Source organism: Lepidochelys olivacea (assembly GCF_965140295.1).
Source record: "Lepidochelys olivacea isolate rLepOli2 genome assembly, chromosome: 2".
Classification (NCBI taxonomy): domain Eukaryota; kingdom Metazoa; phylum Chordata; order Testudines; family Cheloniidae; genus Lepidochelys; species Lepidochelys olivacea.
The window spans coordinates 16313775-16326394 of record NC_140412.1 but is presented as its reverse complement, the minus strand read 5'-3'; the positions used below and the strand labels follow the sequence as shown (position 1 = coordinate 16326394).

Sequence of the window (12620 nt, the reverse complement as noted above, 5' to 3'; positions counted from 1 at the left end):
AGTTATGGTTTATGGTGGATTTTCATTGTTTGGTTCTCATGCATTGGCACAACATTTAAACTATAAAATGTGCTGCAGGGACCAATCCTGCTTGGGCGGGGAGATAATCTAGATGGCCTAGTGGGTCCCTTTTATCTGTAAATTCTAGGGTTCTGCCACAGCAGAAAGCCCAGTGGAGGCTGAAGGTACACCTGCTCCTGTGTTCCAGCTGCATAGAGCAGACACAGAATGTCCTCCTTAGTCTTTTGCAGCTTGACTGGCAAAAACGCCAAAGGATTTGTCCCCATTTTGTAGGTGCCCTGTTGTCTCTGTAATCATCCCTAAAACATAATTCAATTGTAGTTAAAATGATTCACTCTTCCTAAAGGGTACGTCATTCTAAGAGGGCAGATCATCTAAAACTATCAAACTTAGATACATATGCACCTTTTAATGTATTGATCCTTACAACACCTCTGTGAGGGAAGGAAGTACTATTACCCTCATTTTACAGAGGGGAAATCAATGCACAGAAAGGCTAAGTGACTTGCCTCAGGTCATACAGGAAGTCGCTGACTGAACAAGGGCGTGAACTCACATCGCCTAGGCTAGTGCCTTAACCTCTTGACCATCCTTTTTCTCACTAACAAGCAACCCTGTTAAAGTCCAGAGGATTTTTCATTCACTCCAGGCTTAGGTATTATACGGTAGTTCCATCAACAGAAGATGTCACTTCTTATTGGACAAAGGCACTGCAGAGAGGAGCCTATGGCATAGGCAAAATGGCAAAATGGGGAGCCGAAGAGAGAATGGAGTTAGCAGCATTTCTTTCTGATGGGAAGGAAGTTTTAATGCGTTCCCACTGCCATGCATCTAGACAAAAGTCTGCACAGATGTTAATGCAAATCAAGATATTTGCAGACAAAAATTTGTATCACTTGTGCAGGTGTGTTCCAGCTCCGGGCACTAGAAGTGGAACAATTATGATGAAAGTTTTGAGACTGAAAAAGAAAGTGTAAAGTCAGTGGCTGAAATCTGGAGGGCCTTACAGACGCCGATGGACGTTTGCTCAAATAAAGTCCTCTGGCTTTAGCCCACTATAAAATATTTATCTTGCTGAGGAAATTTTGCTTAAATCTTTATATATTTCATGGTATGGTGGTATGCAAATAAAAAAGAGCTAAAATAACAGCAAATATGAACAAGCTCTACACGCTACAGCCAGTGTTTGGGAAGCAAAGATATTAAAGTCTGGTTGGTTTGTGTGGTGGATATGCAAATCCCAGAAAAGATATTGCAGGTTCAGAGACGATCTAGTTAGATTTAAAAAACTGTCTACCTTACATTGTTATATCAAACTATGTCTTTTTTTTTAAATTTTAGCAACCATGACGAAGACTATACCCAATGCGTGCCCACCTGTTCTGTTACCTCGTAGCCCAGAGAACGGTGAGTGTCATAGTGTATTAGGGCAAAGAAAAGAATTGAGGAAAGGTGTAACCTCTATTTTTCATGCTCTGCATAACAACCACTTGTATAACGATCCACTTATGTTTCCTTTTCTTACTCTGTACAGATATAGCACGTAATTTCTTTCTTATGTATCATTTAACCAAAATAGACGAGCTATTGGCTGGCATGATTAGCCTGTGGAATTCATTACCACAGAGGTATTACTGAGGCCAAGAATTTAATAGGATTCAAGAAGGAGTTAATCATTTTTAAGTGGAATGGTAACATCCACCGTAATATTAAAGATGATTTTAAAGGGGTATGTATACCTTCATATTTTAGTGCATAAGCCAATCACTAACTGATGAGGTGAAGAAGAAACTTCCCCTCTGGGTAAGTTGTTATTGTTCACTGTGGGGTTTATTGAACCTTCCCCTGAAACATTGTTAGAGACACAATACTGGACTAGATAGACCACTCACAATTGCTATATTACTACGTTGTTCAGGGGAGGCTTTACCAAATAAAGGGAATCCAAATGAGTTTTCAGGTGATATACAGGAGCCTGTAATGTATAGTAGCCAATTCCCAAAACACAGAGTTTCAAAGTATCTGGGTTCCAGAATCTGGGAAAGTGGAGGATGAAATTAGAGCTAGGATCCTCAATGCTTGACTCAAATGGAGAGAGAGAAGTGGTACCAGTAAGATGAAAAGGGAAGTCTATAAAACTGTGGTTTGACCAGTTTTAATATGTGGTGTTGAGCGTTTGGCAACAAAGAAACAAGAGCAAATGATCTATTCCACTGAAACGCAAGTGTTGAGATGAATGAGTGGTGTAAGGAAGAAGGACCATGTAAGGCAGGTAAGAAAGTCCAACAGATCAACACTGAAGGAGGAAGACAGAGTGGCTGACCCAAGAAGTGGTGGCGGGATGTCATAAAGGAAGGCATGTTAGCATGTAGTGTGATGGAGGATATGGCATTGGAGGGAGAGGGCTCATAGAGCAGAGCCCATTTTATGGGATTAATGGAAGGGAGAGGAATACAGTAGCCTGTAATGAGTGTACACAATTGCAACTCCAAGTTGAAATCTATTTTATTCCACATAAAGCATTGTCTTTTTTTAAGATTCTCTTTGAAATCAGAGAAGAAGGGTGGTGGTGAATCAGGACTTTCACTGTTTCTTCTTTTGTTGTTTCCTATGATGGTGGAAATAACATGACAAATGTTGATCTGTTGGTTGCATATTAAATTACATTGATCAATTAGAAATTCCAATGAACACTCTGTGGTTTGACACAATCTGTCTTGACTATGGAGAGATCTCTTTAATGGATGAAACTTAACTGCTGTTTGTTGGGACTTTACAGCTGTTGTCTTCCAGAAATGCATATAGACTGTCAGCAGGTATGGGGCTTTGCAGAAATGGCTTTCCATTACTATACCATAATAGAAACGCATCTGGAACCAACTACATTTAAACTTCTCTGCAAATGACTTGCTGTGTGGGCTTAGGAAAGTCATTTAGGCTCTTTGCTTCCATTGCTCTATCTGGAAAATGGGGATAATAATACCGACTTAGCGCACAAGAATTAGCTAACACTTGTAGAGCACTTCGTAGATATTTAAAGCAGTGTGTAAGGTTAAAGGTTTTTTATTCTTAACTGTATTATTTAAACTTGGTTGTAAGGTCTGTGTAGATGTTGCTGTGTAACAGGAGGAAAAACAGGTGTCCAGATGGGCACGTACAGAGATGACTCCTTTGGTGTAATACTGAAGTGAGCTAACACGGGTTTCTAATGGATCAGTGTCAAGCTGGAAAATTCCATTCCTTTGCAAACTATCTTTTCACCTGGAAATCCAGAAAAGGCAGTTCTATTTTAAGCCCTCTCTTCCTCCCCTTGTTAAAGGTGGTACTAACCTCATCAGCTTCCTTTTTCATTCTCTTGCTTTTAGTGCAGGGGGCTGGAGTTGATGACCTCTTGAGGTCCCTTCCAGTCCTATATTTCTATGATCCTACGACATATGATATTTAAAAATTTGCAGATGACCAAGCTGGGAGGGGTTGCTAACACTTGGAGGACAGCATTAGAATTCAAAACAACCTTGACAAATCGGAGAATTTGGTCAAAAAACATTTCCTCACCGTGGTATCTGAGATACTGCATTTTATTTCTCTACTTAGAATAGGACATAACTAGTTAACTACATATTTCAGACACCATGACATAGTGACCATTAATAGAAGTTCATTTTTTAAATGGTGACCTCTACATCTATATACTGTGTCAGTCTTTTTTATACAGAAATATGATATTCATGGCCAAATCAAACAGGCCCCACTCAGTACAAACTCGGGTAAATCTCCCACTTGCCTCAATGTACAGTAAGGAACAGTCCTACACTGGCCAGGGGATGGTTTAGATGATTCCTTAGGCCTTTTGCCATAATCTCCTATGGTTCTAATGGGAGATTTTCCCCAAGGAAGAACTGAACAATGGCTGTAAGGTCCAACTGGCCCCATGAGAATACATTTATCAGCATGGCGCCTCCAACCTCAGTACAAATGTTTAAAAAATGTGGATGCACCACAGCATCCAACCAGGAGAGGGAGCAGTATGTTATGCTGGAGACAGCCTGAGCGAGGTCACAGGAGAGCTGAAAGCCAAGGGGAACGGAGGGACCAATTTCCTTCTTTCTCCCCCTCTCCTATCTCTCTCTCTCATTCTCAGCAGGTGAAATTTGCTCTTCTGCAGAGGGCCAACATGAGCAAGCACCCTTATATCTTGCTGAAGCCCACAGAGATGAAAGTGGTGCCTAGGCTTTGTGCTGACCCTTTGCTGTAGGATGAATCGTCTACTTTGTGAATTAGCCCCAAATTAAAGGGCCTGATCCTGGGAAACTGTATAGTCCTTATCCTTGTAAGCCACCCCATTGATGTAACTGGGGCTGCACTGCTGAGAAAGGGCATCTCACTTGACTACCAGGTCCAGAGAAAGGAAAGGGACTGCTGAGGCAGCCTGCAGCGGGGTGGTCACCCGCTCCGCCCTGAAAGGCTTAAAGCCAGCCCTAGGAGAGGGCTGGATTGGGGGAAGCAGCCACAGCTGAGCCATGCCCCAATCAGGCCACACCTGGCCCTGTTATAAGGGCTCAGGGAGGAGCTGGGTCAGGACTCTCCCTCCAGCTTCAGAGGGAGAAGGACCTAGCTGCCTGGGAGCTGAGGGTGCAGGCAACAGAGCAGGACTGGGGAGCTCGTGCCTGGCAACTCCCCAGGCTGCAGACCCTGTGCAAGGGCAAGCCAGGTACTGGGGTTGCAGAGGCTGCAGCCCAGAGGGTAGGCAAAGGCAGCAGATCCAACCCCTCACTTTGCCAATGATGAATGGCTTGTACACTGCAGTCTGCCCCAGGGAGCGGGGGCTAGATGGTGACTGGCAGTACCCATAGACTGAGGGGAGGTGGGGATAGAGGGTTGGGGGTTCCCTGGGGAGGGGAGATCCAGAGAGATGGTGTAGTGCCAGGGGGCAGCATCCAATATAAAGGGGCACTGGGGTCTGGGAGGGACACGGGGGGCCTGAGACAAGCGTGACACCAGCCTGCAGAGGGTGCTCTGGAGGCTAGAGAGCTAATTCCCAGGATGACCAGTGGGAGGCGCCGCCTTGCTTCATAGCTTCACACTATGTGGCATTCTGCCACCAAGTCAGAAATGGGCAATAGTGCAAACCTAGGCACGCTGTACAAAGATCGTTCACGACCATTATGGTCAAAGTCTGTCTTATACTTGCAGGTGTTAAACTGGGTGACCCTGAGACACTTTGCCATGTTAATATAGGCCCAATCCTTCAATCTTACTCATAGGAGTGATCCTTGTTCACATGTGTTATCCCACTGACTAGTTGTGTGATTAAGGATTATTTACACAAGCAACAGTTGCAGGAACGTGCCTGGAAGTTATTGAATTGGTCTGATGTCTTCTTCCAAATGCTGTGGGTATATCAGAGGTCTAGATAAGTAAGAACCTTCCCTTTCTCAACATTCTCCTTCAATGTATTTGGCACTTTCCTTGTCATAGTTTGAAGAGTTGGAGTTTACCCTTTTTAAAAACTGGATAAACATCTGGTGCACTTCTGTTATTGTCCTACACCACTTACTATAACTGGCACCACTGAAAGGACACTTGCTTCCATTTCACATCTGCGCAACATCATTACTGTGTCTCAATAAATAACCATCTTTGTGTGTAGGTTAAAGTGATTATAGTTATTATATGGTAGGTTTAAGAAAATGGTTTATTCCGATTCATTTATAGCCAAGTAGGTTGGCAAAAATGTGAACAAAACCTATTTTTAAAAGGGAAGTGAATTCACGCTGCATTGATGATCTCCAGTGAGCTGGTTTTGGAGAGCAGTAGAATAAAGGCATTTTCTGAGAGGCATCACTATTAGGCCTGAAGGCATATACCGTATGCTATACACCAACTGTGTTGAGTTTTCAATGAGTGTTTCCTACCATTGAGGTAGATAAAATTCTGGACCCCTTTAAATCTGTATTTTCTAGTCATAAAGTTAGAGATGAATGAATTGGTTCTGAGTGGTGGTAGTGGTGAATCAGCCTTAGCCACCTTCTAAAATGCAGACCAAACTGACTCTGAAGTTCAAAAAGGTTGGATGACTTTTTCATTATCATGCATCTTTGCTCTTCTTCCTGGCTCTGCCCCTTGGTGTAGAGACCCTGTAATGCTATGGGAAAAGCTGTTCCCATGATCTTCCCAGCCAGAAATCTCGCAAGACGACTTATTTTCATGAGATTTCTCAATTCCGTGTTGCAGTGTCAGGAGGAAGATGCTTTGGAAAAGCATTTGAAGTGTTATGGCATCAAACCTCTGCATTTTTTGAGATTTGTCCATCACTAGTAAAGACAGCTGACACTTTCATTCATTATAATCATCTTAAAGAACCTTAGCCAGTGCTGCTCTGTATCAATAGTGATAGTAGCAAATCTGCAATTAATTTGTCTAGTCTGAGTAACTCAGATATTGATGGTTGTGTAATTGTTATGTTGGTGCTTAAATAGGATGTGGTGTAATTTAACATCATAGTATTTGAAGTGCAGATACCCTAAAATCATGTTGTACAGAAAATATCCAGTCCCTCTGGTCTGGGACTGTGCTTAGAAGGGAGTAACTTGCAGTAATCTTGTGTACCCCAAGTGATGTTTACATTAAAGTCCTTAAGCTTTGAAATCTCCCTCCACTATGTTTTAAAATGAACCAGCCAACTTTTAGTGGGAAAGAACAACTATAAGAGACAGGGTCCTGTTGCAGAATTCAGATAGAGATTCAGAACACCCCAAAATTCAGGGGGGTTTGGATTTGGGATTTCAGCTTGATCCGTTACTATGTAATCATAGAGGTCACTTGGAAAATTCAGTTCTAGATGTGAATTTAAAACACCCCAAAAGGTTGGGATTGCTTACATCCAGGTGTTCAGTTTAGCCCAGTTTAAATATAAGGGTCATTTGTGAAATTCAGAATTTGTCTTTCTAACATAAATTAGGCATGTCAGATTTGGGGATTTGGTTTATGCCCATCTCTAAGCACATCATGCATTTTTCTCTGAACGGAACCCTATTCATTACAGTGTGTGTGTGCCTCTACTTCCAGACATCAGGGGTGGGATTGTCCAAAGCTCTGGCCTATCTCTGCTCCACTGAAGTCAGTGGAGTCCATGATTGACTTCGCTGGGAGCAGATAGAGAACAGTACTGAGTGCTTTTGAAAATCCGACCCTAAAGCTTGCATACCCAAACCATAAAACATCTGGAAGACAGAAGTCCTCTGTATAGATGTATGTGACATCTGTAATTTTTTCTATAAAAGTTACAGAGCTGGATGGATTCAGACCACTATAATTATGCAATGCAAGCAATTGCTAGAATGGGGTTAGGAAGAGTGGCATCTAGCCTATACATAAAACAGTAACTTCTCCCATCAGGTGCATTCAGCATCTATGTACATTCAACAATGCAGCACTTCTGTTGACCTGTGTGCCTTGTAATATATTGAAAAAGCAATTTCCACATGAGACAAGCTTAGATCAGACTTGGGAAGGCTTTTCTTTGGGTCATATTGGAGAGTGAGTGGGAATGAACCGGGGACACAGGTAGTTAGCTACCAGTTGGCCGATTAGTACTCCCCTTCTTTCCCCCCAGTCTACAGCAATGTGATCAACAGGACAGCAATTAAATGGGTTCGTCCCAGAGTTCACGCTATGTTCGTCACCCAAATGGTCATGATTTTGCATGTATCTGTACTTGAACTCAGTGGCAGGGAGACAGCGAGAAGACAAAGCTGAAAGTAATTTTGACAGATATTATTTGAGAAATGGAAAACATTCCCATAGTGGTAAAATGGAAAGGACCATACATGAATGATGCCAGGGTCAATTCTTTGAGGATTAAGGCAAAGAACGAACAAGGATTGTGCCTAGAAAAGGACATTCTTCATACACCATATGTGCTCCTTGTATGTTTGCATTGTGCTTATATGATCTTTGCACTGCTCCTAATATGGGTTGCAAAGCAGCTGCTGAATTCTCAGTATTTTAAACTGAAATGAAATGTTTGGATCACTCCCTTTCACACACGACCACGTGTGCAGATACACGTATATCACACAGGTGGATAAAATCAATTACCCATTAACTTCTAATCAAGTTAAATAAGCCATTTGTATTCCTTGTTTCCCTTGGGGTATGTCTGCACAGCAACTAGACCTCCACGGCAGGCCAATGCCAGCCGACGTGGAATGACAGGGTTTGGGCGGCAGGGCTGTTTCATTGTTGTGTAGATGTCTGGGCTTGGGCTGGAGCCCTGGCTCTAGGACCCTGCGAAGTGAGAGGGTCCCGGAGCTTGGGCTCCAGCCCGAGCCTGAAAGTCTACACCACAGTGAAATAGCCCTGCCACCCCAACCCCATGAACCTGAGTCAGCTGGCATGGGTCAGCTGCGGGGTTTTTTGTTGCTGTGTAGACATACCCTAGGAATAAATCTTGCACAGCTGCTGTGAGGTAGCTATACTGGGCAAAATTCGACACTGGTATGAATCCAGAGTAACTCCATTCACTTTACTAGAATTGCTCTGGATTTACTCCTGTGAGAACAGAATTTGGCCTACTAAGAACTATTTTGCATATTTTGTAAATGGATAAACTGAGGCACAAAGGATATATGATTTGCCTGAAGTCACACAGTGGATGTTATGGAAATATAATTATCCTAGTGAAAATAGCTTCCAACCTCAGCAATGCACACCAGACATGTTGACTTGCAATGGAATCCAGACAAAGCTCTCTTTTTTTATTACATAATTAGTAATTTGAAGCTTTGTGTCTGAAGCTAGACAGATCACCAGTTCCGTGCTGTCAGAACTAGATTATTGGTACTCTGGGCTCTGCAAAGTTGAAGCATAATGATTACATAACAATCTGTAGCTTAAGACACATTGCGAAAAAGCTTTTTTTGTTCTAACAACAACAATAATAATAAAAACAGAATTTTTGAAAAATTATGTAAGTGGGAATTGGAAAAAGAAGTCACCAAAATTTAACCTAGCAAAAAATAAGACATGGATTTCTAACAGTGTAGGCAAATAACTATTGGAACAGATTATCAAGGGAAATGGTAAATTCTGCATCATTTGGAGATTTTAAATAAAGACTGAATATTTTTCAAAAAGATATGCTCTAGTTCACCCACAGAGTATTGGGCTAGATGTAGGAACTGCTGGGGGAAATTCTTTGGTCTGTGTCTTACAAGGGTCAGACCATAATGGTCCCTTCTGGCTTTCAAAGGTGAAGTCTTACAAATCTTAACAAATAAGATTTGCCTTATGATTCATATCATTGGGCCCCTGAGCATTTTGCCTCTTGTTATGGCCAATACTCGGTGTTTTGAGCGAAGTTGAAAACCAAAGTATAGTGTACCTGGTATGCAATGCAGGGACAAGTTCACAATCCCACTGATTGTATTTCTAGTGATGGCTATGCTCATTTGTAACTTGCAATAATTCTCTGTTCCTTCTTAAATATCACTACACTACCAAATTCACTGACTAATTATTTTTAGTTAATTAGGGACAATCCGCCTCCATCGTCATGGACACAGGTGCCCTGACGTGTAAGAGAAGCAGCATGGTTCCAAAGTGTGTGGGAGGAAGATTAGTGGAGGTTGTGTATACGGCTCGCAGCTCTTCCTGCACTCCCCGTTCACAGTTGGCCAGGGATGTGCCGCTCAGATGCAAACAGGCTGAGGGAGGGGGGTGGGTAGGTAGGTGGATTGATCACTGCATGACTCCACTTGACATTGCTCCCCAAAGAGTGGAAGCGGAGGAGCTACCGAAGCGTCTGCAGCTTCCAGGCTGAAATGACAGCCATGGCATAGCTTTGCAGCAGCTCTTTAAAGTGTGGGGTGCAATTCATTTGGTCTGATCTTCCCACGGGACCCCCATAGGACAGCCTGACCACGTGGGCTTCACACTGAGCACAGGATTTGTCCTTACTAACAAGGGACTTTTAACAAAATATATTTTGGTTTAATAATCCAGTGTGATAAATCACATATTATTCTGAATTCACAAACTGCACCTTCCCCTCTTGGGTTGCTTACATAGTTCAAAGGGCAGCGTCAAGGTGAAACTCTGAGCTGCGATATTTCTCCTGTTACTCATACCATCTTAGATAAATTCTTCTATTACACTGTGAACAGTGGAACAAGACCAATCTGTCAGTTTCACTTCCTTTTTCTCATGAACTACCAAGGTGTTTCACTGCTAGGGTGAAGAATATGTCACAGCCCTGTTTATGTGAACCACCAAAACTTTCAGCGATAAGGTGCTTCGGATAATGGAGGAACCTGCTGACCAACTTAGAAAAGGCTCTCTTCCAGTGATGGGAGTCGGGAGGAGAACACTGGCCATCTTTACAGACCGGCTGTCTTGAAACAGGCTAAATCCAATCGTTATTAAACATACACAGCTATAAAATTGCATCTTGTGTGGTAGGTGAACTCAAACAGCAGTCATAACACAGCAGCTGGAACAGCAGTCCTCCACCCTACAGTTATATGGAGAGGGTAGTCCCAGGCTTGCAGGCCCCTCTGCTTTATAACCTGCTGAACTGGTGAAAGAAACCGAAGTAATTAAAGACCCATCCTGGCCCATAATTTTTCTACTTCTGCATGTCATTTTCTAAAGGACCCAATATGTTGTTTTCTCCATTTGTATATGAAAAAAAATTCTGAATATATGGGGTGTTTTCCTTTGAAAACTGCTGTGGAAAACACTAGGGCCAAATTAAAAAAAACCAAAACAGGTGCCTAAGAGTTAGATCCTAAGTCCATATTTAGTTGTGGGCCTGATGCAGGAATCCCTGCCTGAAATTCTATGGCTTGCGTTACATGGAAGGTCAGGCTAGAGGATCAGACCAGTTCCTCTGACCTTAAAATCTATGAATCCATGAAAAACTCCCATTCTCTTCAGTGAGAGTTAGAGCAGATGCTGTATATAAATAAATTTAAGATACGTCAAGGGGTAAAACTTTCAAAAGCATCTAAGTGACTTAAGAACGCAAGTCCCATATTTAGAAGTGACTGAAGGTGTGAAAGTGCCTAACGATGCAGACAGACACCCAGAGGGGTTTACAAAAGCTCTTAAGTTAGTTGTATGCTTAACTCTCATCACTTTCAATGGCAGTTAGATGCCTTTCCTGCTTAGGTGCTTTTGAAAATCCCACCAGGCACTTATCTGTATCTTTTGGTGCGTAGTTTGGAAATGGAACTTGGTCTCCTCAGTCACTTAAGTTTGCTTTTGAAAAGTTTACCCAAGATCTTCTCAGTCAGCCCAAAGGTAAATCAAGGCCTGCTGATGCACCACACCGCTTTTCCTCCTTGACTAGCTATTCCCTCTGAAGTTTGTGCTGGTCTGCTTATTCTGTTTGTTTTCCTATGCTTTGTCTCATAGTGCCTTTGGACTCCTGGCTGCTCTTGGATGCCTCCTCAGTACTTACTGATCCGTCCATCTTAAACTTTGACATTGCACAAGTCAGCAGAGAGATTTCTGATGACTTCTCCACTGCTAGAGATTTTTGTCTGTCAGGTGAGGAACTGATTTTCTTATATTGAAGATGGCTGTTTTCTTTGGCTTTATAGAACATGATGTACTGGCTTATGACAATGAAGCATGTTGTTGAGAACAACCAATTTTTTTTTTAATAACACTACCCTAGCATTACTTGAATTGGGAAGAGGGACCTGACATAATTTACCTAATGAAAGGCCTAACAGAGAGTCATTTGGTGAAGTGGCATACTTTTCAGCTGCTTTTGGATAACTTTGACACCTCATGTGTTCAGAGACCTTCTAGCATCTACTAGCCACCAGGCAATTTGACGAACAGCAACAAAAACTGTTTGAGGAGCTGATGGGATTAATTTATAAGTAACAATTAAAAGATAACTATGTGTAGCTAGGCTAAAAACTGACTAAGAGACTAGATGTGACCACTACTTTCAACTTTTTGAAGGCTCCAGGAACTGTTTAGGATGGCACAAGGGGGCGGGGGGAGGTATAATTAGGAGTAATGGGTTGAAATTTAGCAAAGGTATGTTTAAGCTGGGCCTGAATATCAGGGACAAATCTCCCCAATGGGAAGGCCTACTAAACAGTATATCAAAGTCTTCTCTCTCTAACTTCCTATGCTCAATAAACCTTTATTCCCAACAAGCCCTGGGAGAGGGGCTAATATGAGAAGAGGAAGCTCTGAGTTTGAGTAAAAGCTTCCATTTGCTGCAGAAGGCTCTCTCTCTCTGCAGTGTCATCCCTCCTATTGTGCAGCTGGAGCTGTAATTCCCAGCTTGGGTAGATGTACAGTCGCTAGCTCTGATTGAGATAGTGTGCTAAAAATAGCAGCGTGGCTGCAGCAGTATGGGCGGTGGCTTGGGGTAGCCACCCGCATACAGGCCCATTTGAGTTCTTAGGTACATACTTAGGTTCCTGGTTCGAGCCATGCTTCCACAGCTACACTCATTTTACTGTGTTAGCTCGATCAGAACTAGTGCGTATCTGTCAACTGGAGCTGCGAATTATACCTCCGAGCTGCAGTGCACTACTGGGCTTTTCCATTTTATTTTTTTTAAATACTTT

General features: G+C 42.5%; 1 protein-coding gene across 1 annotated transcript in view; it reads left to right on the top strand.

Annotated features, from left to right (window-relative positions):
* The window catches only part of TG (thyroglobulin), a 197897-nt gene that overhangs the window by 83145 nt on the left and 102132 nt on the right, over positions 1 to 12620 (top strand). Inside the window, exons 32-33 of the mRNA XM_084619139.1 lie at positions 1363 to 1428; positions 11440 to 11574. Of these exons, the coding sequence (XP_084475265.1) occupies positions 1363 to 1428; positions 11440 to 11574 (201 nt within the window). The remainder of the gene's footprint in view (positions 1 to 1362; positions 1429 to 11439; positions 11575 to 12620) is intronic.